Source organism: Pseudorca crassidens, chromosome 3 (assembly GCF_039906515.1).
Source record: "Pseudorca crassidens isolate mPseCra1 chromosome 3, mPseCra1.hap1, whole genome shotgun sequence".
In the NCBI taxonomy this organism is placed as follows: domain Eukaryota; kingdom Metazoa; phylum Chordata; class Mammalia; order Artiodactyla; family Delphinidae; genus Pseudorca; species Pseudorca crassidens.
In genome coordinates this window covers 163,719,799-163,746,954 of record NC_090298.1, presented here as the reverse complement: position 1 = coordinate 163,746,954, position 27,156 = coordinate 163,719,799, and the positions used below count along the sequence as shown (strand labels likewise).

Sequence of the window (27,156 nt, the reverse complement as noted above, 5' to 3'; positions counted from 1 at the left end):
GTTCTCTTCTGGTCAAAGCTAAGACATGTCTTCTGTCCTAGCCCTGAGGGACCCCTCTCCTGAGGCCACACAGTCCTGGGAAACGTGGTCAAATGAGTACATTTTGGGGTCCAAGTTTCCTCCTCTGTGGAAGAGGGATTAATAATACAGACACCCTCTGTCTCCATCATTCTTCCACATCTTAGTCCCTTCTTCCTTCCCACCTGATATACTTCACTTCCATCACCCCATGGCTTGACCCCCCCCCCCAAGCCCCCTGTAGTCGGTGCTGTCTGGGGCCTACCATGCCCCCCTCTGGCCTCACCAGCAAGCATGTAATATCTCTTTAGGGATGGAGTCTACTCTACCCAAACTGCCAGGGAATTCAGATCCCTTTGGGGCAGCTCTCAACCAGTGACTGATGGAGGGAGTTGGAGGATCAATACCCCAGCTCTCTCACCCCTCGGGTGAGATGACTCTGATCCCCCAGGGTTCCCCAGCGAGACTGAGCCCCAGATGCCTATAGTGAGAATTTGCTTAATTACAAGAGTGACCAAACTATCCCAATGTGACCAGGACTGAGGGTTCCCCAGATGCAGGATTTTGAGAGCTAAAGTTGGCAAGTTCCAGGCAAGTTGATTACCCCAGTGATAACGCATCGATTCATGACTGTTCCCTTCCTTCTCTCTGCCACATCCCTGCTCCCCTACAGCTGCTGTCTCCCAGACAAATACACTCAGTCCTCATCTCAATCTGTTTCTGAGAGACCCCAATCTCCTTCATGGCCTCTGAGCAGCCCATCAGCCACTCCAACCCAAGCTGAGCACTTGTGGGGCAGATGCTGTGCTGGGAACTTTCGGCCCACTACCTGCCTTTGCCTTGTGACCGCCTTTTGAGGAGGGGGTCTTCTGTCAGCAGCATTTTATGCATTGGAAAGCTGAGGTTTGACAGGAAAATGACTTCTCTGAAGTCTCACGGGTAAGTGGCGTGTCTCGGGGGATCGGACCTGGGGCAGAGACGGGCTTCCTCACCCCTCAGCACACACTTCCGCTCTGCGGTTGAGGGCCTGGCATGTGCTGGGCACCGTCTCACCCCCTTCTTTTTTTTTTTGCAGTACGCGGGCCTCTCACTGCTGTGGCCTCTCCCGTCACGGAGCACAGGCTCCGGACGCACAGGCTCAGCGGCCGTGGCTCACGGGCCCAGCCGCTCCGCGGCATGTGGGACCTTCCCGGACCGGGGCACGAACCCGTGTCCCCTGCATCGGCAGGCGGACTCTCAACCACTGCGCCACCAGGGAAGCCCTCACCCCCTTCTTATGCATGATTTCATTTAATCCTTACACCACTCCCGGCAGGCGAGGCAACTATTCCCCCACTTTGCAGAGCGGGAAACCAAGGCCTGGAGAGGTGGCGGAGCCCAGGTTCAAGCCCAGGCAGGCTGCCACTGAGCGCACATCCTTAACCACCAGGCTGGTGCCTCAATACGTGTAATTTCCTTTTGGGCGGCGGCTGTGGCTATTTGGGGATGGGGGAGCCTGGCTGCCAGTGAGGCCAGCTGGCGGGGGGGAGGAGGGGCCCAGATGGCAGACCTGGCTGGGAGCCCACAGACCGGTGTCTGGACTGGCAGGCTGAGCCCAGGCCTGCCCTGACCCATCATTGCCAGCGCCGGTTCCTTGGGGACCCTCCTGTGCCCTGAAGCATCCTCCACTCCTCTGCCCCCACCTCTACTCCTGCGGTTGGCCCAAATACCAGACAGGGCAAATCTCAGCTTTCCCCCAAACATTCCTCGCTCCTGTGGCCCGGCCCAGGCTGGCCGAGGTTACGCAAGCAGAGCTGGGGAGGCGGCGGGGGCGGGGGGGGGGGGGGGAGGGGGGTGGTGGCGCGGAGGATTGGGGGGAGGTGGGTGGGACAGAGGGGACAGGCTGGCCTGTCCTCATCACCCCATCCGGTGCCTGCCTGCCCTCCGCAGGGTGGGGAAAGGGTGGGCCAGCTCCCCTGAGCCCCTGGGAGAACAGGCTGGCGGGGGGGAGAGTGGCCAGCGCCAAGAGATGGGGGGCGGTGGCGGCCACAGCAGAACCTCCAGGAGGTGACCGCCTGCTTTCCATTAGGGAACCCTGGTCAGCAGTTCCGGCAAGACGGCAGACCTGGGGCTGGCTATGGTAAGTTGGGGCAGGGGAGGGTCTGAGGGTGGGGCCTGCCTGCCCGCCCCCCTCCATGCGGGGATGCTCCTGTCGCCATGGTGACCCGGTGCCCAGCCTGGGGACACCCTGAGCCGTCCCTCAACTCCCAGTGGCTGAGCCTACTGCTGTTGCCCCTGCTGCTGCCTGGGCCCCCGCCCGCCCTCGGCATGGAGGACGCCTCGTTCCCCCACCTGGGGGAGAGCTCGCAGCCCCCGCCCCGGGCCTGCCCCCCACGCTGCTCCTGCCCCCGGGCTGACACAGTGGACTGTGCCGGCCTGGACCTTCGAGTGTTCCCGGACAACATCACCAGGGCAGCTCAACACCTCTCCCTGCAGGTGGGGCCTGGGGTGGGGGCACAGGGTAGCTCCCAGGGGAAGCGGGGAGCCTGGGGAGTGGTTGGGTTGAGAGTGATGCGGTGTGGGGTCCACGTGCAGGGGTGAGGCATTGGGCGTGAGGGTCTTGGCACTGATGCGAGTCGGCCTTGAGGAGGGTGCAGGGCCCTGTGTGTCCGGTGAGAGGAGGTGGGGGCACAGATATTGGAAGTGGGAGGGGCTGAGGGTTTAGGGGTGTCGGGGAAGTCAACGTCTGGTGATTACGGGGTTGCTTGGGGTCAGCGTGGCGGGGCATTTGAGATCAACTGTAGGGGTGCATGGGGCGCTGGGGGCCACTCTCTTTTTGGTTACAGGGTTGTTCCGAGGTAATAAGGCATTTGGGATCGAGTAGAGGGTGATGGGGTGTCAGAGCTCACTGCTGAGGCTGACGGGAAGCTGAGAAGCAGGGCCCAGGGTCACGGGGGTCAGGGTGTGAGTGCCCCGCTCCCTGCCCCACAGAACAACCAGCTCCAGGAGCTCCCCTACAACGAGCTGTCACGCCTTAGCGGCTTGCGGACCCTCAATCTCCACAACAACCTCATCTCCTCCGAGGGTGAGGGGGACGATGGGAGGCGGCCCCTCCCCACCACGGTCCCCGCCGCCCTCTCCCTCCCCAGCTCGGTCTGTGGGCAGGTCTGCGGCTGTTCCCAGCACTGCCCTTTGCTGAGCAGGATGGAAACTCAGGGGATGGGGGGCAGGGGCTGTGGCTTTTGAGGATGTGGGGGGCGGGGCCTGGAGGAACCTCTGCCAGTCCCTGGCTGGGTGGGAGCACAGACTCCGCCCTGCCCCCACCCCACACCAGCGGTCCCCTCACTGCCCACCTCATTCACAGGCCTGCCTGACGAGGCCTTTGAGTCCCTCACGCAGCTGCAGCACATCTACGTGGCCCACAACAAGGTGAGCCCCCCTCACACACACACACACACACACACACACACACACACACACACACACAGTGCAGCCGGGCTGGGGTCACATAGCGCAGAGGGTAGATGGGACAGCGGGCGGTGGGGTGCAGGAGCGGGGCCACAGGACCAGTGCAACTCTACTCCCGCAGCTCTCTGTGGCCCCCCAGTTTCTGCCCCGCTCCCTCCGTGTCGCTGATCTGGCTGCTAACAAAGTGACGGAGATCTTCCCGCTCACCTTTGGGGAGAAGCCTGCGCTCAGGTAGCCCCTGGCCCAGCCCAGGCCCCAGGGGTCTCAGATATGCCTGGGGTCACTCCCCACCTTGGGGGGGGTCTGGTGGGGAGACAGGGCCCTGGATGCTCTGTTTGGAGAACTCAAGACTGAAGCAGAGACCACGTACGCTCACACACACACACACACACACTCTCACACTGAAGGTGGCTGGGGTGCGGGGCGGTGGGGAGGCCAGGGCGGGGCTGGTGGCCGGAGCCTGGCTCCCCTCAGGTCCGTGTACCTCCACAACAACCAGCTGAGCAATGCGGGCCTGCCGCCCGACGCCTTCCACGGCTCCCAGGCAGTTGTCACCCTCAGTCTCTCCAGCAACCGGCTCAGCTATGTGCCGCCCAGCCTGCCGTCCTCGCTGGAGCGGCTCCACCTGCAGGTGCCCCTCCTTCCCCTCACCATCCCCGGGTCCCCACCTCCCTGGGCTCCCTGCACCTCTCTCCTGAGACACCCCGACACCTCCTTGTTATCCCAGTAGTCAGGAATGTCTCTGAGTCCCTTCCACTGGCACTGGTCGCTCACAAGCTCTCTGTGGGCAGCCTTGCTCAAGCGAGCTCCTGGTCCCTTACTCCAGAGCCCTCTGTGGCTCCCCACTGCCCTCTGTCCCGGACCCTCAGTCTCATGCTCTGCTCCCTTCCCAGAACAACCTCATCTCCAAGGTGCCCCGAGGAGCCCTGAGTCGCCAGACCCACCTCCGGGAGCTCTACCTTCAGCACAACCAGCTGACAGACAGCGGCCTGCACGCCACCACGTTCAGGTGGGGCCTGGGGACAGGGGGTTCGGGGGTGCGGCCTCGTGTCGGCAGTAGGGGCTGAGGACTCAGCATCTGGGGGCCCCAGGCCTCCATCCCCCACCTCTGTATGACTCTTAACTCAAGGCCTCACTTGGTGAGCGCCTACAATGGGCCAGGCTCAGCCAGGCACCTGGCAGCATCCTTGTCTCCAACCACACCCTGGGCCTCAGTCCTACTACCCAACAACACGGCTGCCACGTGAACATCTCAGACCCAGAACTCTGTCCTGGTCACCCCTACATTTAACCCTCAGTCTGGAATCTGCCCTGATCACCCCCAGGTTTACCTCCTACCCAGATCTCTCAACTCATCACCCCCAAGTTGGAATCTCCAGCTTACGTCTCTCGGGACCAGCCCTCAACACCCCCCACTCTGGGCGCCCAGCCCGACGCCGACCCTCTCTCTCCTGCCAGCAAGCTGCACGGCCTCGAGTACCTGGACCTGTCCCACAACCAGCTGGCCGCGGTGCCCGCCGGCCTGCCGCACACCCTGGCCGTGCTGCACCTGGGCCGCAACCGCATCCGCTGGGTGGAGGCTGCCCGGCTGCGCGGCCTGCGAGGGCTGCGCTACCTGCTGCTGCAGCACAATCAGCTGGGGGCGGCGGGGCTGCCGGCCGGGGCACTGCGGCCGCTGCGGGGCCTGCACACGCTGCATCTCTACGGCAACGGGTTGGACCGCGTGCCCCAGGCGCTGCCCCGCCGCCTGCGGGCCCTGGTGCTGCCCCACAACCGCGTGACCACGCTGGGTGCCCGCGATCTGGCCGCCACGCCCGGCCTGGCTGAGCTCAACCTGGCCTATAACCGCCTGGCCAGTGCCTGCGTGCACCGTCGGGCCTTCCGCCGGCTGCGGGCCCTGCGCAGCCTTGATCTGGCCGGCAACCAGCTGACCCTGCTGCCCTCTGGCCTGCCCGCCAGCCTGCGCACCCTGCGGCTGCAGCGAAACCAGCTGCGGGCCCTCGAGCCTGAGCCGCTGGCCGGCCTGGACCAGCTTCAGGAGCTCTGCCTGGCGCATAACCGGCTGCGTGTGGGTGACATCGGGCCTGGCACCTGGCATGAGCTGCAGGCCCTCCAGGTCAGGGGTGGGCTGCTTGGCCACACTGAATGCCCGCAGGTGTCCCCACAGCCCCTCCACTCCCCGGCCGGCCTGCCCAGCAACTCCCCTGCAAGGCTCTGAGATGCCACAAAGAGAGCTCCCACTGCAGGCCAGCCCTGGGGTGGATAAGACAGATCCAGCCCCCAGACCTTTGTCTGTGCTGCCCCTGCCACCTGGTCCTCCACGACCACCCCTCCACCTCCCCAGCCTCTAGCTCCTTCTGAGTGCTGTCGATGCCCCAGAATTCAGGCCATGTGTGGGTACCGGGCGCTACTCTAGGCCCTGGAGATGCCACTGGGCACAGAGGACACAGCTCCTGGCCCCTGGCACAGACGTCCTAGTTAGGGAGAGAGCAGTCAGCAACAACCATAAGCAAACAGTTGCTAGAAGGGCACGAGGAGGTAAAGGAAGGACCATCTTTGTGAGGGATTAACTGAACCAACGGTTCCCACAGCAGGCAGCGACCCTGCCTGTCTGGGCCCCCACCACCTAGAACAGGGCCTGCCCCAGAGGGGACTCAGTTTACCTCTGTTGAGGGCAGGATTTGGCAGTCACAAAGTAGCTGAGGGAGGGGGCAGAAGGACCGGGCTGGGAGGAGAGCAGTTTGGGGCTTGGCTAAACGGGTGGCCCAGGGCCTGGGGCCGCCACGGCGCCATCTCTGCCCGCCTGCCCAGGTGCTGGACCTCAGCCACAACGAGCTGTCCTTCGTGCCCCCCGACCTGCCTGAGGCCCTCGAGGAGCTGCACCTGCAGGGCAACCGCATCAGCCACGTGGGCCCCGAAGCCTTCCTCAGCACGCCCCGCCTACGTGCCCTCTTCCTCAGGTGCCCTGAGGGTGGCAGGGCCAGGGGGCTCCAGGTGGACAAGGGAGGGCTGTGGGGGACGTGAGCAGGCCTGGGGGGGCACCTCCCCTCAAAAACGCCCTCACGCCCACCTCTCGTTCCAGGGCCAACAGGCTTCACGTGACCAGCATAGCGCCCGAGGCCTTCCTGGGCCTCCCGCACCTTCGCGTGGTGGACACAACGGGTAACCCTGAGCCAGTCCTGGTGCAGCTGCCACCCACAGCCCCACGTCGGCCACGGGCAGAGGGCCCCTGAGCCTGGAGGGGCGCAGTAGAGCAGCCCAGACACCTGGGGCTCTGCTGGGCTGTGGACTAAGGAGACAGCGCCCAACCTGGGGCTCGAGCTGGCTCTCTCAGGCCTGGAGAGCTGGGCCCGCCTAACCCACGCTGGCCAGGATGCTGGCACAGGGGTGCCACCTCGACACACAGGGAGCCCAGGGAGAGACTGAAGCGTGCAGCTCGCACACTGGGTGTGCAGGCAACTCCAACCCTGCTGGACACTCCCCCACTGCCCGTGCAGATGGACACAGCAACAATAAAGCCTAGCCCGGGACCTCCCTCGCCGTCCAGTGGTTAAGACTCCGTGCTTCCACTGCAGGGGGCGCAGGTTCGATCCCTGGATAGGGAACTAAGATCCCACATGCCACACAGTGCAGCCAACAACAAAAGCCTAGCCCTTTCAAGTGTTCACCACCGGCCAGGTGCCCTTCAGCTTGTGGGAGGGGCTCTCGTCTTCCCTGCGTCCAGCAGAAGCAGCTGGAGCTCTGGGATGCTAAGTGGGTCAGGCAATTTGGCCCAGGTCCTGCGGCCAGTGAGCAGCAGGGCTGGCTGTCAAGGCCCTGAGACACACACGGGTCACCAGGCACCACCACGTATGACCTGGCCACACGTGTAAACCCAGATACGCCCAAGGCCACCAGCTGAAGAGATACTCGCGGATGCCCCCAGGTGGGCCACAGACGCTCATGACACGTGCACAGGCCTTCACACACGTCCTCGCAGCAAGTGTGCGCGGAGCACACACCCTTCATGGGCACACCCCCTGCCAGCCTGCTCCTCTCGCAGACACCTCTCCATCAGCCCCCAGGGGAGCTGTGAAGGAGACCCAGCCCAGGCACTGAGGGCAGGAGCAAGAAACAAAGGCAGGACAGAGTGAGCCAGGTAGGGCCCTGGCTGTTTATTCCGTGTGTCAGCCCTGGGGGCCCAGCTGGGCCAGGGCAACCCTCTGGGGAGCCAGCTGGGCTCTGGCTGGCCTCAGTGGCTTCTTTGGGGTGTGGGTGGGCATCAGGGTTAAGGCTGGGGACGGGCTGGAACTAAAGTGCTTGCAGGGGCCCTTGAGGTTTGGTCCTAGCCGCCCTCCCACCTCGGAGGCAGGCAAGGGGCCGCACACCCCTGGGCTGTGCAAACGGACTCTCTGGGGCCCACCCGGCCAGGCCTAGGTGAGGGGCACACACAGGCTGGCGCCCGCAACGTCCCCTGCCAGGGAGGCTCCAGTCGGGCCAGGTGGGCCCAGCCGGGGGAACGTGTCCATCCAGAGCCGATTGTCCTCTGATTGTCTGATTGTCTGGTCTGAGGCTGTGGCCGCGTTAGCTCCTCCCAGCGCCGGGGCCTTGGGCCCGCTCCCGGCTCTCCAGGGGCCGCCCGCCCCTTCGGCCCCTCACCTGCGGAGCCGCTGCAGCTGAGGGGAGAGGCCGCCGAGGTCAGGGTGGAGGGGACATGGCCACAGCTGCCCACCCCGTCCCCAATACCCAAGCCTCTCACCTCACTCTCGACCAGGTTCCGTCTATACAGTGCCTCCTTGGCAGCCTCCTGAGGGGTCAACAGGAGGTCAGTGGGCAGCCCCTGGCAGCCCCGGCCCCCCGATGCCCGCCCGCCCAGCCCGCCCGCAGCTCACCCTGCTGCCATCGTTGCCCAGGCGCCGGGCGGCCTCTGTGTAGAACTGCAGTTGCCGCTCCAGCTGGGCCATGTACTCTGAGGGAGGGAGGCGGTCACGATGGGGCCCCCTGCCCCGCCCCTCCCCCACATACTCATCCCTGAGATCCTACCCCGCCGGATGCCGGGGCCCCCCTGCTCCAGCTGTGCCCTCTGCCACTGGCTGCGCTGTATGATGTCCTGGTACTGCTGGGCCACCTCGGGGGGCACTGGCCGCCGTGTCTGCCTGAAGGCCAGGATCTGGGGCGGGGGGTGGGTGCAGAGGGAGTTGTGAGGGCCGTGCCCGGGCCTGCAGACCCCCAATCCTGCCCCACTGAGCCCTGCAGGATGGGTACCCACCTTCCGCTCCAGACGCTCTTGGTCGAAGGCCAGCACACTGAGACTATGCAGGGGCCGGGCTGATCTATGGGGTTGAGGAAGGGTGAGGCGCTGCAGGGATCTCCCACCCCCGACCCCATTAATTCAACAGACACACTGGGCACTGGGGAACAGCGGGAGACAAGCCAGGCCCACCCCTGTGTTGCCGAGTCCACAACCTAATAGGGACAATGGTTGTACACCCAGGCAACTGTGACGCCAGGTGTCAGGGAGGGCTTCCTGGAGGAGGTGAGAGCCAGGCTGGGACTCAAAGGAGTCAGAGTTGGGCAGAGAAACAAGGAGATAGTGTGGGGATAGGGGTGCTCAGGACATTGTAACACAGAGAAGCCCAGAGGTCAGTGAAAACTAAGTGTATCCATGAACCAACAGGAGGAAGTGGGGAGAGAGAAGGCTGGACATATTGACGGAGATCACAAAAGGTCTTAAAGATCAAGCTGAGGAGTTTAAACTAGACGCTCCAGGAGAAGAGAAGCCAGGAAAGGTCTTGGAGCAGGGGAGAGACATGCTCCAATCTGTGCCTGATGGGAAGTGGTCCAGGATAGGCTGAGATAAGCAGAAGGGGGTTCTCTCCAGCACAGCCGGGCCCAGCCACCTACCTGTTCCCCGGCTCCCTCATAGGAGCAGGCACGGGAGGGGCTTTCGCTTTGGGCCCAGCAACCTGCTTCAGAGGACAGAACCAGTCTTGTGAGTCTCGGTCCCCTTGAACCAAGCCTCCCTCCTTCCCTGGGGCTGCCGATGGGCAGGGGTCTCACTGTGGGCACAGCTGCTGGCACGGGGTCGATGACCAGCCACGTCTCAGTTGTCATCTCCAACTGCTGGGCCGTCAGTGGATCCCGGATCCGAACCATCACCTCCAGCCGCCCCCCTGTGGGCCTGCGACCATCCAGGACCTGGGTGGGAGTGAGGGGAGCCTGTTAGGAAGCAGGCAGCGGCTGGAGGCTCAGGGCTGGGCTCAGGGAGACCAAAGCAGTTTCCAAAACACGAGTCCGTGGGTACGGCTGACACATCAGCTGCTCATAAAGGAGCAGGGTGCTGAGGGTATTTAAGGCCGGGTAGCAGGGAGGTCTGGGACTCCCGGGGCCGGGCTGGGCCAGCAGAGGGGACCCTTGGGGGCTCAGGGCAGGCAGCACCTGGGTGGTGTTCATGAGCGGCACGGCCACACCGGAGCGGTCAGACGAATGTCCACCTCTCACCTCGAGGATCTCCCGGACCTCGCATGCTGTCTCCAAGGCGTCCAGTTTCAGCTGGGCTGTGCCCAGGACCCGGTCGGTCTTGAACAGCCCCCTGTGTGTGTGAGAGGGGACAGGACGGTCGGCCCAGGGGAGCTCCCCCTCTTCTAGAGCCCATGCAGCGCCTGTGGCCCCAGCTTACCCCTTGTGGACCACTTCGAACTTGATGCCTTTGGTCTGGATGGCCCTTCGGAAGCCACGGTGGCTGCGGTTGATGCAGAGTTTGAACTGCTCCTTGAACTCTGCCCAGGGAAGGAGGGAGGGAGGAGGGAGGGGTCAGGCTGTGGTCTCATGGGCTTTCTGAGGAGGGCTGCCTCCCGCCCAAGGCTCACCAGGCGAGTCTGTGTTCTTGATCACACTGGTCTTGTCCTTCTGAGCTTCTTCCTGTGACCAGACAGGAAGCGAAAAAGCTCAGGGGCGCCTGCCCTTGAACCCCGGCCAGACTCACTCCCGGGCCTGATGGGGCTTGAGCCCGTCCCTCCTCAGCTCCCCACATACCACATTGGGATAGGGGAAGTCGAACCGAACAAAGACATCCAGGTCACCGGGGGACAGCCCTGTGGGCAGATGAGGGTCAGAGCTGGGCAGAGGGGTGGACCCCACGGCCCCACCCCTGCCTGACGCCCCCTCACCTGGGGGTGTGGGCAAGTTGATGCCCTTCACAATGAACAGGAGCATGTCGTTGCTGCTGAGGTCAGGGAAGATCCTTCCAGGAGGGCGGGCAAGAGACAGAGGCACCTCAGTGCCACTGCCTGCCCGCCTTCTCTGCCCTCCCCCCAGTCTCTTAGGGGTGTCTCAGCGCCTAGGCTTGAGTTTTAGGACCAGACAGACTAGAATTCTCTATCCAGGTCCACCACTGGCTACCTTTTGAGTCCTTTCTCCACTCTGCATATATTTATTTGGGACTTACTCTGCACCAGCCAGTGGCCCTAGCTGCTGTGGGACCTTCTCTTTCTTTGACAGTATTTCTTGAGCATCTACTATATGCCAGCCAGTGTCTTCACTGCTGGGGACACAGAAGTAAACGAGGCAGACCCCATACCTTTGCTCATGGAACCGGGGCTAGCTGAGTGGACAGATGACCCATGAATACATAAATAAGCAAATAAAACAACAACAACTCTGCAGAGAATTAAAACAGGGGAGAGAGAGTGGAGTGTGCTCAGAAGGGGCTGCTTTAGACAGAGTGATCAGGGAGGGCCTCTCAGGGGAGGTAACATCACAGGTGACTCTGAATGTCAAGAAGAGGCTGCTACATGGTAACCTGCATGAGAGAGTCTGAGCAGAGGAAATATAGCTGGTGCAAAGGCCCTGAGTGGAAACACGGCTGGTGTCTGATTGACCAAAAAGAGGTCTATGTGGCAGAAAGTGAGTGAAGTGGGGACAGTGGGAGGAGATGAAGTGATAGGGAGCCAGGCTGTGGAGATGTAGGGCAGCCGGGGTAAGGGGTGTGGGTTATCCTAGATGGGGATCTTAGGTTATCCCAGTGGCTGCACCTAATGTCATCTACAAGTGGGAAAAAACAATCCCAACTCCCTGGGGTGTAAGAAGACTTAACAGGAGCAGAACCAAGATCACCATCCCACGGGCTTGCCCAGGCCTTTGGGACCAGGCACATGTCTACAGTCACTAGATCATCCCCATTTCCAAATGTGTCACTGTCAACACCCTATCGGCGTCCTTCACTCGTGCGTCACGTCTGCCTCAGGACCCTTGCACACACTGTGCTCCCACCAGCTCCCCAAACTCTACTCCAGAGGCAAATCCTGGCTTCCGGGGCGCACAAACCCCTCTCCAAAGGGCTGGGGGGGGGTCTCAGGGGCCTTACTTGATGACGCTGAAGGTTCTCTGCTCAAAGCGAGCAGTGGGTGTGGGGAGACCCCGGGCAAAGGCCTGCTTCAGAGTCTCCATGCTCCGCTTACAGTCCTCCGCCAGCTTCTCAAATCTGCCGGCAAGAGGGCCCTGCTCAGGTCCCGGGTCCCAGGGGCAGGCTGGGGGTGCAGATGTCTGGTGGGGATGGGGGCGGGGCCTCTTACTTGCTGGTTTCGGCGATGTTGCCCAGGTGGGTGAACTGGTTAGAGTGGTTCAGGCACATCTGGGGGAGCAGAAGAAAGTGAGGGGAGGGCTGGGGGCCCATGCCCTTGTAGTGACTTGGGCGGGGAATTCCCCTTCACCTCGTGCTGCTGCCTTATGAGCTTGGTGAGTTCACCGTAGCGCCGGACAGACTCCTGAGACAGACCTGGGCCGGGCCGCTGGACCAGGGCGAAGTCGTCCTTGTTGACAGGGGCGGGTGGCACCTGGGGAGGACGAGGCTCATGAGGTAGGGTCCGCTGGTCAGCAAGGAGCAGGCCCACCCGGGTCTCTGCCGAAACGTCACCCCTCCTTAAAGAGGCCTTCCCTGACTATGGCTTCATCCCCTGTCCCTGTTCTTCCTTCTTTCCCAAGGAGAAAAGTAATGCTCAAAGGGAAGTGGATGGTCCTGCCCCAAATGGCAGAATCTGTTATCCATTTTCCTCCAAGTCTGATCCCCACCCCCTCTTCCCTAGTAATGGAGTCCTGCCTGGGCGCACAGCAAGAGACTACATGTCCCAGTCTCTGCTGCAGCTAGGGGTGGCCATGTGACTGAGTTCTGGCCAATGGGAGGCAAGCAGAAGTGATGGCAACTCCATGTAACTTCTCATAGCTGGGATGCAGACAAGGCGTCAAACCACTTTGACCATGTGGACAAGACCTAGGGTGTGGCAGAGCAACAAGATAAAAGAACCTGGGCCCTGAAGGGCTTTGTCTTTTAGAGACCAGAATGCCCTGAATGCTACATGCAAGAAACATAAATGTCTGTCTTGTTTCAGCCACTGTCTTGGGGAGGCCTATTTGTTTCAGCGGCTTAACCTGGTTGCTGACTAATACACTCCAAGTCACATGGCTGCTAAGCAGCATGAGCTTGAAGGGTGAGTGCTTGGGAAGGTCCAGCAGGCCTAGAGGGCTCACCTTGGTGATGTCCACAGGCAGCCCGTTGCGTGAGGCCTCCAGCATGGGCTCCAGCCCCTTGGCCTGGCGCAGGTGCATCTTGGCGCCCTCCACGTCATTCTTCTGCTTGGCTCGCAGCGCCGCCTGCAGGAGCTGCTTCCTGCGGCCCTCCAGGAAGGCCAGCTGCTGCTGGGCTGTGGGCACAGGGGCGTCTGCGGGTGCTGCCCAACCCACGGCCAGGCAACAGGCAGCCCAGGTGGGGCAGGTGTACCTACCTCTGGTGGATGTGCCTTTGGGGGTCACTTTGGCTGCTGGGGCAGATCCTGACTGGGGTGCCTTTGAAGGTGGGGCTTTGGGCTGGGCTGTGGGGGCTGCAGGGCTGTTGAGCTGCTGAGGGACAGAGAGGAAGTCAGAGCTTTCCCAGCACCTGTGATGAGTCCACTCCCCAAAGGGTCAGGGCCCGACACTGACAACACTGACCGTCTTAGTTTCTGTTTCCTCAGCACTGAACACAACATATGATCTTGTTCACACTGAATCTTTGCAACAGCCCTGGGAGGTAGGGACTATTACTGTGCTCAGTTTACAGAGGAGGAGCCCGAGGGTCGGAGAGCAAAACGACTTGCCCAATGGCCACACAGCCAGAAGGCAGCAGGGCCGGCTGTGTTGCCGGGTCTTTCTGGCTCAAGGCCAGGACTGCTGGGGCTTGGCTTTGCTGCCACTCCCTGGCCTCGCCCCAAGGCCCCGGCCCCTCACACCTTCTTAGGCTCCTCATCGTCTTCGTCCTCTGGGCCTTCATCCTGGTTGGCCAGCTTCACGGCAGTCTCGAGGACCCTCACCAGGCTCTGTTGGGTAGGCTCGGTGGCCTCCAGGCCCTGGATCGGAGGAAAGCCTGGGCGGCCAGTTGGGACCCAATCAGGAGGGGGGGCCAACACCATGATGGTGGAGACTCAGGTTCCTCCCCCATAAGGAGCCTCAGGCCATTGAATCTACTTTGCATGTAAGAAAGGAGATGCTGCTGGTTGGGTGGAGATTGCCAGACCATTCCAACCTCCCTCTTGCCTGCCCTTCCTCTTGCCTGACCCCGGCTGGGCCTCGACCAGACTCCAAAAAGCAAGCACTGTGTGAGGTAGTGTGCTGGGCATAAGAGGTAGTCTTGGGCCTGGAGGTTCTCCCACGGGACCAAGGTGCAGACACATAATTGCTCTCATGGGGGACACACAGGCAGCTCTGAGATCCCAGAGGATGCCTCCTACCCACTGGGGGGCTGATGGGAGGCTGAGCAGGTATCTGTAAAACTGAGAGCTGATGACTAGGAAGGAGTTGAGTCAAAAGCAAAGAAGAAAGGGAGGGAGCAGGCAGTGGTGGGCTGGTGAACAGGCTCTCCAAATAAAACCTCCTGATTTTTATTGTTTCCCAATTTCCGTGGTATAAACTCTCCCATTGTGACTGATTTTAAGCTACCAATCGTCTAACAAGCTTGCAGAATTTCTGAATGTGCAAGCCATCGGCTCCCTGAGACTGCAGAGTCAGAAGGAATAGCATCTGCAAAGGCTCAGAGGTTAGAGGGGTAGGGGCCGGGGGTGGGGCCTACCTGGGGGCACAGGCAGCTCGGCCACATCCACGGCTCGGCCAGCCTTGTGGGCTCGGATGGCATCTTGGTATTGCTGCAGGGAACGTAGGTGTTAGGGCTTCCTGGGCAAGGTTTCGAGGGGCTGCCAACTCGCCCACCTGGTCTCCACACACCTTAACAATGCGCTCGTGCATGCGAGCCTTCCGCTGGTCCCCCTTGGTCTTCGCCTGAGCCGCGGCCACACAGTACCGCTCCATCCGCTGCTCCAGCGCCTCCAGGAGAGTCCTTGGGGGTGCAGGAACCTCTGGGCCAGACCAGGGGATAGAGTTAAGAGTCTAGGGTCGGGGAGACTGTCTTGCTCTGGCTGGCCCACCCCACAGGGTCCCAGAAGCCTACCTGGCATGGAGGGCACGACGGCAGGAGTTGGAGGCTGTGGTGGCAGTGATGGTGGGTCTGGGGGCAGCTGGTCTGGGGGCAGAGAGGTCCAGTCCAATGGGGGGCTTGCTTGTGGCCGCCCTTTCCCCCACCAGGCTGGCCTGGCCTGAAGGTGGGGTCCCTGGGCCTGACCAACAGGGGCGGCAGTATTAGAAAGAACTTTGTGGAGGCCTCCAGCAGTCCTGGAGGGTGGGCAGGGTGGGGTCCTCACCAGGTGGAGGGGGCAGGCGTGACAGGTCCACAGGCTCCCCGCGGCTCAGGGCCTCCAAGACAGCGTCAAAGCTCTGGGAAAAGGAAGATCAGGGGAAGAGGCTGCAGCTGGAGGCCATGACCCTGAGGGGAGTCTCTATGCCCTGCCCACAACAGAGGACTCCCCACTCTGTCCCTTCCTTTGCAGCACCTTGCTCAAGCCTCTTCCAGACACTTATGCCCATTTCACAGAGAAGGTGAACTGAGCCTTCAAGAGGTGCAGCAAACTACAGCTACGGAGTGACCAGGATTTAACTCTGACTCCAGAGCCCCTGTTCTTTGCCATCATGCAATGTCAGGAGCATCCTGTCCTCTCCCTCCGACCCTGTCCATCAGTCTGGGCACACCTTGGCCACGCGGAAGTGTCTTGCGGCAGTGGCGGTATCTCCCTGCTGCTTGGCGCGGAGGGCGGCCAGCTTGTACTCGCGCTGGCGGCTCTGCAACTGGGCCAGGGACCTGGGAGGTCCTGGGCTGCAGGGACCTGGGAGGGGGAACAGCACGCAAACCATTTCTACTTAATTCTCACAACAAAGACTGTTCTTAGGCCCACCTTATAGATTTGAGAATTAAGGCTCAGAGAGGGGATACTGCCTCCCCAAGGTCACACAGCCTGAAGATGACATGGTGGGGACTCAACCGCACGACTGTCAGTCTCTGGAGCCATTGCTGTTTTGCCCCCAAGAGAATTCTGGAAAACTTTATGTATCCTTACACATTTTTAAGTTGACATCGAAAACTTTTCATTTTAAGTTGAAAAAGTAGGAAGGGTTGTCATTTCCAGTGTCTCCAAATATTGACATTTGATAAAGAAAACCATCACACCACTCTTTTAAATCAAATGTATCCTAACTACTATGGTGATTTGAAACTCACCAATATTCCCTTTTTATTTTTTCAAACTGTGGTAAAATACACACAACATAAAATTTACCATCTTAACCCTTTTTGAGTGTACAGTTCAGTGGTATTAAGCACATTCACATTGTTGGGCAACATTCACCACCGTCCATCTCCAGAACTCTTTCATCTTCCCCAACTGAAACTCTGTCCCCATAAACACTAACTCCCTATCCCCTCTCCCCGAGCCCCTGGCACCCACCATTCTACTTTCTGTCTCTACAAATTTGACTCCTTTAGGGACCTCCTATAAGTGGAATCACACAGTATTTGTCCTTCTGTGACTGGCTTCTTTCACTCAGCATAATGTCCTCAAGGTTCATCCATGTTGTAGCATGTGTCAGAATTTCCTTCCTTTTTAAGGGTGAATATTATTCCATTGCATGAATGGACCACATCTGTTTATCTATTTACAAGCATACCTCTGAGATATTTCGGGTTTGGTTCCGGACCACCGCAATAAAGCAAATACCGTAATAAAGTGAGTCACTCAGTTTTTTGGTGTCCCAGTGCATATAAAAGTTACTACACTATACCGTAGTCTATTAAGTGTACAATAGAATTATGTCTAAAAAACCAACGTACATACTTTAGTATAAAAATATTTTATTGTTAAAAAATGCTAACTACCAACAGAGCCTTTAGCAAATTGTAGCAGTCACATCAGAGATCACTGATCACAGACCACCATAACAAATATAATAATAATGAAAAAGTCTGAAATACTGTGAGAATTGCCAAAATGTGACAGAGAGACACAAAGTGAGTAAATGCTGTTGGAAAAATGGCGCCAATAGACTAGCTCAAAGCGCGGTTGCCACCACCCTTCAGTTTGTAAAACACCACAATATCTGAATCACAATAAAGCAAAAACTAGAAAAAATGAGGTGTGCCTGTATCCGTCAATAAACACCAAGTTTCTTCTGCCTTTTGGCTATTGTGGATAATACTGCTAAGAACACAAGTGTACAAATACCTTTCCACGTCCCTGCTTTCAATTCTTTTGACTATATACCAACATTTACTATATATATATATATATTTTTTTTTGCTCCGTAAAAAATTTTAATTTCTTATATAAAAAATAGCAAAGTTAAAACTGACTGGGGAAAAATATACAGAAAAAGGTAAAAATTATTTTTTGCTATTTTATTAGTTTCCCGTTGCTGCTGTAACAAATTACTGCAAAGTCAGTGGGTTGAAACAACACAAACCAACATTTACTATTTAAATATATGTCAGGGTTCACATTTAGCAATCAGGAATTTCAGATATTCTTTTGACTATATACCAACATTTACTATTTAAATATATGCCAGGGTTCACATTTAGCACTCGGGAATTTCAGATCTTCCCTTATTTACATCCACGTCTCCCGCAGAACTGCATCCTAACATGATATATGTGGGTACTTGAAAGGCTTTTTTTGACAACCCCATCGTACATTTAAATGTACATCTAGGCACTGTATCAGCAAAGTTGGGAAACAGGATTAAATGGCTTATTAAACAGTATGTTAGTTACAGTTTCAAACAATATGCTCAGTTTTTAGGGGAAGTATCCCTAAATTGAAAGCAATAGGTACAATTGTCAGTATATAAAAAAAAATACAATAAATACACTACCCAGTGTCCAGAAATCCTAGAAACACCTGAAAAACAGCATGCATTGTACTTTTTCAGACTGACAACTGGACCCACTGCTTTAGTTTTGGAGGACTTGTCTGAAGAGGTGTCTAAAACACCTTAACGTTTTTTTAAAATTGAGGTATAATGAATTTACTACGTTGTGTTAGTTTTAGGTGCACAGCAAACTGATTCAGTTAGTTATATATATTTATTTATTCTTTTTCAGATTCTTTTCCATTATAGGTTATTACAAGATACCGAGTACAGTTCCCTGCGTTATACAGTAGGTTTTTGTTGTTTTCCTATTTTCTATTTTCTATATAGTAGTGTGTATCTGTTAATCCCGAACTCCTAATTTATCTGCCCCTCTCCCCAACACCTTGACATGTGATTGGCTTTGTTTCCTGCCATCGCAAGTCTCTGTGTTAAAGAATTTCTCTTCCAGGATAGAATTACTGTTACAATTATTATCAGCACGAAATTGAGCAAAGCCTAAATATATTGAGCTTTTTTGACAAATAATTTTTATATACTAAGAGTAAAATTTTATTGGCAAGGCAGCTCTTGCTGACATGGCGGTGGCTGGGTCCACCTCCTAACATTTATCTCTGTTTCCTTGTTTATTCTTTTCCTACTTTCCTTTTTTGTTTTTAATATGTAGAGAAACCTGCTTCACATCGACAAATAGAAGAGATAGTCTTATTATTGTGATGTCACGTGATTCTCAGAGCCCCTGCCCAGCTACATACCAAAAACTCCATTATGAAAAATTGTTGATGATTTCAGTTGAGAATCTCAGGTGATGATTTCTGATAGTCATCCTTGAACTTTGCCAAAAACAAAAGCTTAGAAACCAGCCTGGCTGCAGAAGGATTTAGAGACCAGGGGTTCACTTTCTGAACCCCAGGCCAGTGTTTCAAGTATCTCTTTGGTTCCCACCCGGGCAGCGTTTGCCCCTGGGGCAGATCCCCATGTTCCTTCCCTAAATGGGGAGAAGGGAGGTTGGGGGAAAGAAACTTCTTGGGAGGTGCGTCCTCCAGCAGGTGAGTTTTATAGGAAAGACAGACAAGCTGAGGGCTTGGGAATTATTCACTCAAAACCCTATGCGTGGGAATCAAAAAATCTACAAACAGTAAATGCTGGAGAGGGTGTGGAGAAAAGGGAACCCTCCTACACTGCTGGTGGAAATGTAAACTGGTACAGCCACTATGGAGAACAGTATGGAGGTTCCTTAAAAAACTAAAAATAGAGCTGCCATATGACCCAGCAATCCTACTCCTGGGCGTACATCCGGAGAAAACCATAATTTGAAGGATACATGCTACAGGGTGAAGTAAGTCAGGAAGAGAAAAACAAATACCGTGTGCTAACACATATATACAGAATCTAAAAAAATGGTTCTGAAGAACGTAGGGGCAGGACAAGAATAAAGACACAGATGTAGAGAATGGACTTGAGGACATGGGGAGGGGAAGGGGAAGCTGGGATGAAGTGAGAGAGTGGCATGGACACATATACACTACCAAATGTAAAACAGATAGCTAGTGGGAAGCAGCCGCATGGCACAGGGAGATCAGCTTGGTGCTTTGTGACCGCCTAGAGGGGTGGGATAGGGAGGGTGGGAGGGAGACACAAAAGGGAGGGGATATGGGGATATATGTATACATATAGCTGATTCACTTTATTTTATTTTATTTTTTATTTTATTTTATTTTTTTGCGGTACGTGGGCCTCTCACTGTTGTGGCCTCTCCCATTGCGGAGCACAGGCTCCGGATGCACAGGCTCAGCGGCCATGGCTCACGGGCCCAGCCGCTCCGCGGCATGTGGGATCTTTCCAGACCAGGGCACGAACCCGTGTCCCCTGCATCGGCAGGCGGACTCTCAACCACTGCGCCACCAGGGAAGCCCTGATTCACTTTATTATACAGCAGAAACTAACAAAACATTGTAAAGCAATTATACTCCAATAAAGATATTAAAAAAAAAAGGATATATGCACCCCCAACATTCATTGCAGCACTATTTACCACAGCCAGGACATGGAAGCAACCTAAATGTCCATCAACAGAGGAATGGATCAAGAAGATGTGGTACAGGGACTTCCCTGGTGGCGCAGTGCTTAAGAATCCACCTGCCAATGCAAGGGACATGGGTTCAAGCCCTGATCTGGGAGGATCCCACATGCTGTGGAGCAACTAAGCCTGTGCAGCACAACTACTGACCCTGTGCTCTAGAGCCCACGAGCCACAACTACTGAGCCCACGTGCCACAACTACTGAAGCCCGGAGGCCTAGAGCCCATGCTCCACAATAGGAGAAGCCACCGCGATGAGAAGCCCACACACTGCAATGAAGAGCAGCCCCCTGTCCACAATTAGAGAAAGCACGCACGCAGCAACAAAGACCCAACGCAGCCAAAAATAAATAAATAAATTAATTAATTAATTTAAAAAAAGAAAAAAGAAGATGTGGTACATATATACAATGGAATATTACTCAGCCATAAAAAAGGACAGAATACCACCATTTGCAGAGACATGGATGGACCTAGAGATTGTCATACTGAGTGATGTAAGTCAGACAGAGGACAAATATCATATGATATCAGTTATATGTGGAATCTAAAAAAAGAGTACAAATGAACCTATTTATAAAACAGAAATTGAGTCACAGTTGTAGGAAACAAACTTATGGTTACCAGGGGTAAGGCGGGGGAGGGGGGGAGGGATAAACTGGGAGATTGGGATTGACATATACACACTACTATATATAAAATAGATAACCAATAAGGACCTCCTGTAAAGCACAGGGAACTCTACTCAATACTCTGTAATGGCCTATATGGGAAAAGAATCTAAAAGAGAGTGGATATATTAACATGCAAAACTGACTCACTTTGCTGTACAGCTGAAACTAACACAACATTGTAAATCAACAATGCCCCAATACAAAAATTTTAAAAAAACCCTAAAAGGTCTTGAGATTTTGAACACTGTCAATGTGAAAAAAAATAAAGAGGTCATGATTAAAATTACAGTGACTAATAAAATAATGTTGCGTTTCTGTAAAAAACAAACAAAAAAACCCCCCAAAACCCTATGTGTGGGAATGTTACCCTGTCATAGAAAGGAATGGAGTTCTGACACATACACTGCAACATTATGCTAAGTGAAGGAAGCCAGACACAGGAGGGCAAAGAGTGGACGGAAGATCCCACTTACGTGAAATGTCTACAGAGACAAACCCACAGGGACAGAAAGTAGAAGGGAGGTTACTAGGGGCTGGGAGAGAGAGAATGGGGAGTTAGCATTTAATGGAGACAGAGTTTCCGTTTGGGGTGAGGAAAAAGTTTTGGAAACAGAGGTGATGACTGAGCAACATTGTGAATAAGCCAAATGCCTCTCAATTGCACACTGAAACATGGTTAAATAGCAAATGTGTTGTTAAAATATATTTTACTGCCACCACACACACAAAACTTCTCTGTGAGCTCATGTCCCCCCTGGAAGGTAGGCTCCGGCGAGGGAAGGGTATTAAAAATATCTAACAATCAGTGTCAGGCCTGCAACCCCGCAGAGGGCCCTACCACTGAATAAATACCCGGCCCATCCCACGTCAGCCCAGCCCTGTCCTTGGCCTACCTGAGGGCAGCTGGGGCTTAGCGGAGACCAGGGATGAGGCTGGGGCAGTTGAAGGAGGACCCTCCACGATGACCCGGGGATCTGGGGCCGGTGGGTTCGTAGGGACCGGCTGGGTGGGTGCTGGGATGTGGCTGGGCGTAGCCACTGGGCCCTTCCCCACAGCCACAGGCGGCGGGATGTCCCCTTCATCAATGGCTTTCCCCTTCTGGACGGAGGCCAGCAGGTTTTCAAGCGTCTGGGAGAAGATGTGAATGTGGGTTTGGGAGGGGCCTGGAGCTGGGTGATGAGGTCCCAGCACCCTCCCGTCTGCCCGCTCACCTTAAGCCCCCGGTCGTAGCGCCGCATCTTGGCACCATCTCCGGCTTGCCTGGCGCTTTCGATCGCTGTCTGGTAGAGGGCCAGCCTCTCCTGCAAGGTGGCCTCCAATCCTGGGCTGGGCGTTGTGGCCTTTGGCTGCGGGAGGGGCCAAGCACACAGTCTGGGCGGTGACCCCACTCGGGCCCACCCTGACATCTTCCTTGGTTGAGTACCTACTGGATACCAGGCATGTTGCTACCCTAACCCCAAAGGGGCAGAAATCATCATCCCATTTCCCAGGGCAGAGAACTGGGGCTCAGTGGTGTCCCGCCACCTGAGCGAGGTCCCATGGCTGAGAGGGGAAGAGGAAGGCCTTGAACCCTGGGCTTCAGGGACCAGTGTCTTCGGAGGTATACCTGGGCCACAGGAGGGTGGGACTCCAAAGCCTTCTGCTCCTCCCCAAGGACCTCATTCAGTTCCGCCTGCAGGGACACACAGCCAGGGGCCAGTCGTGAGGGCCTGCCAGATGGGGCAGCAACGGAAGGGAGGTCCCCTGCCCCATTCCGGGTGCTCACCAGCAGGTCATCATCAGCCTCCACATCCTCCTCGTCCGTCCCCTCCTCCTCGTCCTTGTCCGGGTCTCTCATGCACAAGCTGGCCATCTTCTCAATGGCCTCCATGGGCAGGGGACCTAGAGGCAGGGGGAGGTCCCAGCCGGACCGGGATCCTTCAAGAGCCCCCAGCCTCCCGTCCTGGTCACCCACGGCCCCGAAAAATAGGGTAGTAGGCGGTGGGGCAGCATGTCCCCCTCCTGGCCCTTCACGGCACCCCATTGCCCTCAGGCCAGCTAGGCATGATCCCCCTCCCCGCCCATCTCTCTGGTCTCATCTCTTCCTTATCCCGCCTGAGTAGGAACCCCAGATCTGCAACTTTCTCACTGCGGGACCTTGGGCAAGTCACTTCACCTCTCTGGGCCTTAGTCTTCACATCTGTTGGATGGGGACAACAATAGTCTCTCCCTCATAGGTAGCTTGTGGGGACTAAAGGTAAGTGAAGCTCTTAGAACAGCATACTGTCAGCTTTGTTGTTCATGTTATTCTGGTTATCCGCAGTATCCATGTGCTATAAAGTTGCCGCAGACATGGAATGAGCAAATACTGAACCATTGTCCCTGGAGGAAATACAGCATGAGGTTCCCGTGAGCCTCTGGGCACATTTTTGTCCCCCAGCCAATACACAACCTTGTCTTATGTGTGCTTCTATTTAAAGACACCTTATTTAATATATACTGTTGATTCACTAACATTGAACTCGAGGCCAACAGCACTATAAGTCACGCCTGAATGAAGCTTATAGAGAAGGTACATCCCAGCCTGCTCACGCTTAGGAACAGGAGACAGCACTTCAGCACTACGCTTGGGGGCCACGTGGATTCACAAAATCACCAACAAAAAGCACAAAAAAGAGAAAAATGTGGCACTGAACACACCAAAGAAAGGATACTTATTTATGCGCTGAGACAAGAAGGCGGAGTGTCGCCTCAGCTGGGAACGTGCACATCGGGAGACAAGTTTTCTGCAGCTCTGTGCACGTCTGTGAAAGACTGCAAAAGTACTACAAGCACTGATTTGGGGGTTACAAATAAATTTAAGCTAGTAGGTGAAATCGCAAATTCAGAATCCATGAATAACGAGTATCAACTGCATTAGCTACAAAGTGTAAAGGCTCCTTCTGCCCCGAGCTCCAGCCCCACCTGACCACTGCAGAGTCCCCTGGCCCCTGCCATCTCCTCCAGGGCCTCTCCATGTGCTGTGACCCACCCCCCAGAAGCAGTCCCCCACTCTTCACCTGGCCCTCCCTACTGCAGGTGCCTCCTCCAGGAAGCCCTGTCCAGCTCACAGGTCTCCCCCATTGCTCTGTGCCTTCCCCATCCCAGCCCCGGTCACGGAACAGTGGGTTGGAGGGCACGCCACGTCCTATGTGAAGTGCCTGATGAACACTAGAAGATTAACTCCTGTGATGGAAGTGTGGTCATATTCCCATTTTACAAACAGGGAGACGGAGGCCCACACAGGTGCTGGAATTCATCAAGTCACACAGCCAGTAAGTTGCAAAGGTGGGATTCGAAACCTCATTCCGGCTCCAGAGTTGATTGCTTAACTCTTACCCAGACTGTGGATGCCAGAAGGGCAGGCACCTTCTCTGTCTCCATTTCACCATCGCCCCAGAGCCCAGCTCCAAGCCCCGCCCACAGAGGGAGCTCACAAAATGTTCAGGGTGTGTTGAGAGTCTTACCTTTGCCTTTAAGCTTCTCCAGGGCTTGGGGCTGGCCCCCCACCAAAGCCAAGAACTCAGCCTCCAGTTCCTGATCGTTAACTCCGTCCTCAGGGATCATCAGGCCGTCTGGGGAGAGGTCAACTAGTAGGCCCAGCTGTGGGAACAATGGGGGTTCAGTCAGACCTTGGGATGCACCCCAGCTAGCTCGAGGCACCCATGATGGACCTGGAGTCCCCTTGGAAGGAAGGGAACCCAGAGCTGGGGAAAGCCATTTCCCTGGGGAGTGCCAGGAGGCCAGAACAGGCCCCAGAATACAACAGATGTCTCAAGGTGGGCAGGTCCTCTGGCACAGATCAACATGGGGCAAAGGGCAGCTAGAGAGACCCAATTGCCTGCTCTAAGCCCACACCCATGATGTGCTGCTAGCCAAGGTCAGTGGGGAAGGAAGGCCCCACACCCTGCCCCACGGCAAAGCCACTCTGCACACCTTGGTTTTTCCTTTCCAGCATCTTTGGCAGAGCGAGCCATGAAGGAAGGTTGGAGGTGTCAAGAGCAAATAGAAGCCTAGACAACGTAGAAGTTGGAATTGGGGGCTTTGCTGTGTAACATACCTGTCTTCCTATCCTATCCTGGTTAATGACCAACCATGATGTGATAATATCAGGTTGAAGTACACAAAATTAACCCCTTTTCTTTGGATCAAAAATGGCCAAATATTGGCAATCATATATGTCTCCATCTAATAGTAATAATGATGATGACAACACTTATTGAGTGCTATGTTCTAGCACTTTCCATAAGCTATCTCAATGAATTTTCGCAACTATCCCGTGACATAAGGACTCTTAGAGGCTCCATTTTACAGATGAGGAAACTGAGGCTTAGAGTGGTGGAGCCAAGTGTCCAACGTGTAGAATCCAGGAGGGAACTTCACGTCACTCAGACTGTAATACCTGGGCACTAAGTTATGGCCTGAGCTCCTTCCATCAAAGCTGAGAAAAATCAAACTCTCCCAGTGCCTGGGGTAAAGGCAATGAGGGAGGGAGAAGGAGCCCAACCACAGTTCTGTGGGCTCATGGCAGCAGCTCTGGATTTGTGCTTAGCTCTGGCCAAGCAGTTAATCCTTATGACCTTGGGCAGGTGTCTTCACTTCTCTGGGTCTCAGTGTCCTCATCTGTACAATGGGGATAAAAGAGTCTGACCTGGCCAGACTGATGCGAGGGTTCCACGGGTGCTCAGGCCAGGAGACCCGTAACTGTCTTTCTTACCCCAGGTCCGAGGCCTTCCCCTCCCGAACTGGAGCTGCTGCGGCAACAGGTGGCCCTGAGCCCTGGGAGGGGCGCCAGAAGCTGGGGAGCCGGGGCCAATAGGCCGCACTTTGGGAGTCGAACCTAAGCAGGGGGGCGGGGACCGGGACTCACCTGGGGTGAAGATCGGGCTCCCTTGGGGGTGGGGCCCTCCCTTGAATGTGTGACAAGGGTGGGAAGGGTCCCCTGGGCCGGGCCGTGGGGTACAGACTCACCTGGCGGGCGGTGGCGGCTCCTCGGCCCGGGGTTCCCGAGGGTCCCTTCCTCTTGTGCATCTTCCAGGCTGGATACTCGGACCACCGGACCCCTGGCCTGGCCTCCCCCGGGGCCTATGGCCGCGCACGAGCCCTTCCTGAATCCCACGCCCCTCGCTGGCGCCCCGCAACCGCCGACCTCCCGCCCTCGGCCTCCCGGGTGGCCGCCCCACTTCCGCCTCGGCCCTTGGGCTCCGCGGAACCCGAGCGCAGCCACCGGACTTGCAGGGCCCGCCGCACTGAAACTACAACTCCCGGCAAGCAGTGCGCGAGCGTGCAGGCGCGCTGCGGAGCGATGGGCGGTGCCGCGGGCTGCGCGGGAAAGAGGCGGAGCGTGCGCAAGTGCGAGGGGTGGTGTTGGCATCGCGCGTGCGCGCGACGACGCCTCGAAGTGTGAGGGAAAGAGGTGGAGTGTTTGCGGGTGTGAGGTGAGGTGGAGGCCGACGGTTGGCCACCTGCGAGATCCGGCCTCTCCTGGCGATGCTGGTCTGGGCATTCCTCGCTTTTCGGTGGCCGGGGTAGGGTTAGGGTGGGCCTGGTAACCAGAAGCCGGGTCCACAGTGGTCAGGCCTCGGACCCCCAGCTGCCCGGCCTCCGTGAGGGCCAACTTTACCTTTTCTTTTTTTTTTTTTTAATTAGTTAATTAATTTATTTATGGCTGTGTTGGGTCTTCGTTTCTGTATGAGGGCTTTCCCCAGTTGCGGCGAGCCGGGGCCACACTTCATCGCGATGCGCGGGCGTCTCACTGTCGCGGCCTCTCTTGTTGCGGAGCACAGGCTCCGGACGTGCAGGCTCAGCAGCCATGGCTCACGGGCCCAGCCGCTCCGCGGCATGTGGGATCTTCCCAGACCAGGGGTCGAACCCGTGTCCCCTGCATCGGCAGGCGGACTCTCAACCACTGCGCCACTAGGGAAGCCCTACCTTTTCTTATCTCAGAAAAATCTTACGCAGATTATTTAACCGAATTATCCCCCAACAGATCCAGGTAGATCTTCTCAGTTCCTGTTAAGGACAGAGGGACCTCGACAACTTCTCTGGCCCAGACTGGGTTTGGCCTGTCTGGCCCCCTAGGCTGGAAGGAATTGACCTGTGGCGGCGACTCCTGCCTCCCCAAGACCCCAGGCATCCCCCGAAGGGCGCCCCACCCCTTGAAGTGTTCCCCGGTGGCCGCTCTAAAGTCCTCCGATGACCCTGCAGGGCCCCACGTGTCACCTCGAAAATCCTGCATTGTCCCTAGAAGGGTCCCAGCTTGGAGGGAGGGGGCTTCACACAGGCTGCCCCATCTTAGAGACTAGAGGGGGGCGGCCCAGGTGCTCTCAGGCCCCGGACAGAAGATAGGCAGTTCCCCCTCTGCTCTCTGCCATATGGAGGAGTTTAACTTCTTAACTCGGCCGTAGCCCAAGGTAGCCATGACTCCCACCCTGTGTCCCCTTGGGGCCCACGTGACCCCTGGGGCAGCCAGATGGGCCCAGGTGGGGGTGGGGTGGCCTCAGCCAAGGCCACTGGGTCTGTACCCAGAGGCAGGAACTGCTTGTAATGACGAGATTTGCTCTTGCTTTCAGATTTCTCTAGGGAGGGATAAAATGAGTAAGAGAAAGAAGCTTCGGACCTCAGGTATTTGGCCATTCAAGTTGACACCTCTTTATTGC

At 56.6% G+C, this 27,156-nt stretch overlaps 3 protein-coding genes across 11 annotated transcripts in view; 2 read left to right on the top strand and 1 right to left on the bottom strand.

Annotated features, from left to right (window-relative positions):
- Positions 1–1,869: 1,869 nt before the first annotated feature.
- PODNL1 (podocan like 1) lies at positions 1,870–7,004 on the top strand. Of its 4 annotated transcripts, XM_067733543.1 has the most exons (11): positions 1,888–1,959; positions 2,087–2,137; positions 2,269–2,493; positions 2,989–3,082; positions 3,362–3,426; positions 3,587–3,696; positions 3,940–4,096; positions 4,359–4,474; positions 4,924–5,581; positions 6,277–6,425; positions 6,548–7,004. In XM_067733543.1, exons 2-11 carry the CDS (start codon positions 2,135–2,137, stop codon positions 6,696–6,698), a joined length of 1,728 nt encoding a protein of 575 aa, XP_067589644.1. In that variant the 5' UTR covers positions 1,888–1,959; positions 2,087–2,134; the 3' UTR covers positions 6,699–7,004. The 4 variants fall into 4 exon arrangements, with proteins under 4 accessions (XP_067589643.1, XP_067589644.1, XP_067589645.1 ...); XM_067733542.1 differs by having other exon boundaries at positions 1,870–1,959; positions 2,087–2,493; XM_067733544.1 differs by lacking the exon at positions 1,888–1,959 and having other exon boundaries at positions 1,966–2,137; positions 3,605–3,696.
- Positions 7,005–7,590: 586 nt separating this feature from the next.
- Positions 7,591–25,609, bottom strand: CC2D1A (coiled-coil and C2 domain containing 1A). Of its 5 annotated transcripts, none has more exons than XM_067733534.1 (29): positions 25,469–25,609; positions 23,965–24,100; positions 22,245–22,360; positions 22,086–22,151; positions 21,691–21,825; positions 21,373–21,607; positions 15,553–15,686; positions 15,168–15,240; positions 14,918–14,989; positions 14,695–14,825; positions 14,543–14,615; positions 13,707–13,840; positions 13,224–13,338; positions 12,970–13,142; positions 12,156–12,278; positions 12,018–12,076; positions 11,810–11,926; positions 10,614–10,687; positions 10,480–10,538; positions 10,314–10,365; positions 10,124–10,223; positions 9,946–10,036; positions 9,505–9,642; positions 9,349–9,413; positions 8,714–8,777; positions 8,488–8,614; positions 8,337–8,413; positions 8,204–8,251; positions 7,591–8,120 (listed from the first exon to the last, which is right to left on the bottom strand). In XM_067733534.1, exons 1-29 carry the CDS (start codon positions 25,526–25,528, stop codon positions 8,100–8,102), a joined length of 2,868 nt encoding a protein of 955 aa, XP_067589635.1. In that variant the 5' UTR covers positions 25,529–25,609; the 3' UTR covers positions 7,591–8,099. The 5 variants fall into 5 exon arrangements, with proteins under 5 accessions (XP_067589635.1, XP_067589637.1, XP_067589636.1 ...); XM_067733536.1 differs by having other exon boundaries at positions 9,349–9,410; XM_067733535.1 differs by having other exon boundaries at positions 13,224–13,335.
- BRME1 (break repair meiotic recombinase recruitment factor 1) overlaps positions 25,585–27,156 on the top strand; it is a 19,387-nt gene continuing 17,815 nt past the window's right edge. The window contains exons 1-2 of one of the 2 annotated variants that reach the window (XM_067733539.1): positions 25,585–25,935; positions 27,070–27,121. In XM_067733539.1, coding sequence (XP_067589640.1) covers positions 25,585–25,935; positions 27,070–27,121 — 403 coding nt within the window. Of the gene's footprint in view, positions 25,994–27,069; positions 27,122–27,156 lie in introns of both variants that reach the window. The other variant, XM_067733540.1, reaches the window with a different exon arrangement.

Bases quoted from the DNA above. Each gene is read 5' to 3' on its own strand.
- CC2D1A (XM_067733534.1), bottom strand. From the start codon at position 25,528: ATGCACAAGAGGAAGGGACCCTCGGGAACCCCGGGCCGAGGAGCCGCC. The intron at 21,608-21,690 runs GTGAGCGGGCAG...ATCTTCTCCCAG, and splicing joins GCTACGACCGGGGGCTTAAG to ACGCTTGAAAACCTGCTGGC. The intron at 11,927-12,017 runs GTAAGAGGCCCC...TCTTGCCGGCAG, and splicing joins AACATCGCCGAAACCAGCAA to ATTTGAGAAGCTGGCGGAGG.
- PODNL1 (XM_067733542.1), top strand. From the start codon at position 2,215: ATGGTGACCCGGTGCCCAGCCTGGGGACACCCTGAGCCGTCCCTCAAC. The intron at 3,083-3,361 runs GTGAGGGGGACG...CCTCATTCACAG, and splicing joins CAACCTCATCTCCTCCGAGG to GCCTGCCTGACGAGGCCTTT. The intron at 4,475-4,923 runs GTGGGGCCTGGG...CTCTCCTGCCAG, and splicing joins CTGCACGCCACCACGTTCAG to CAAGCTGCACGGCCTCGAGT.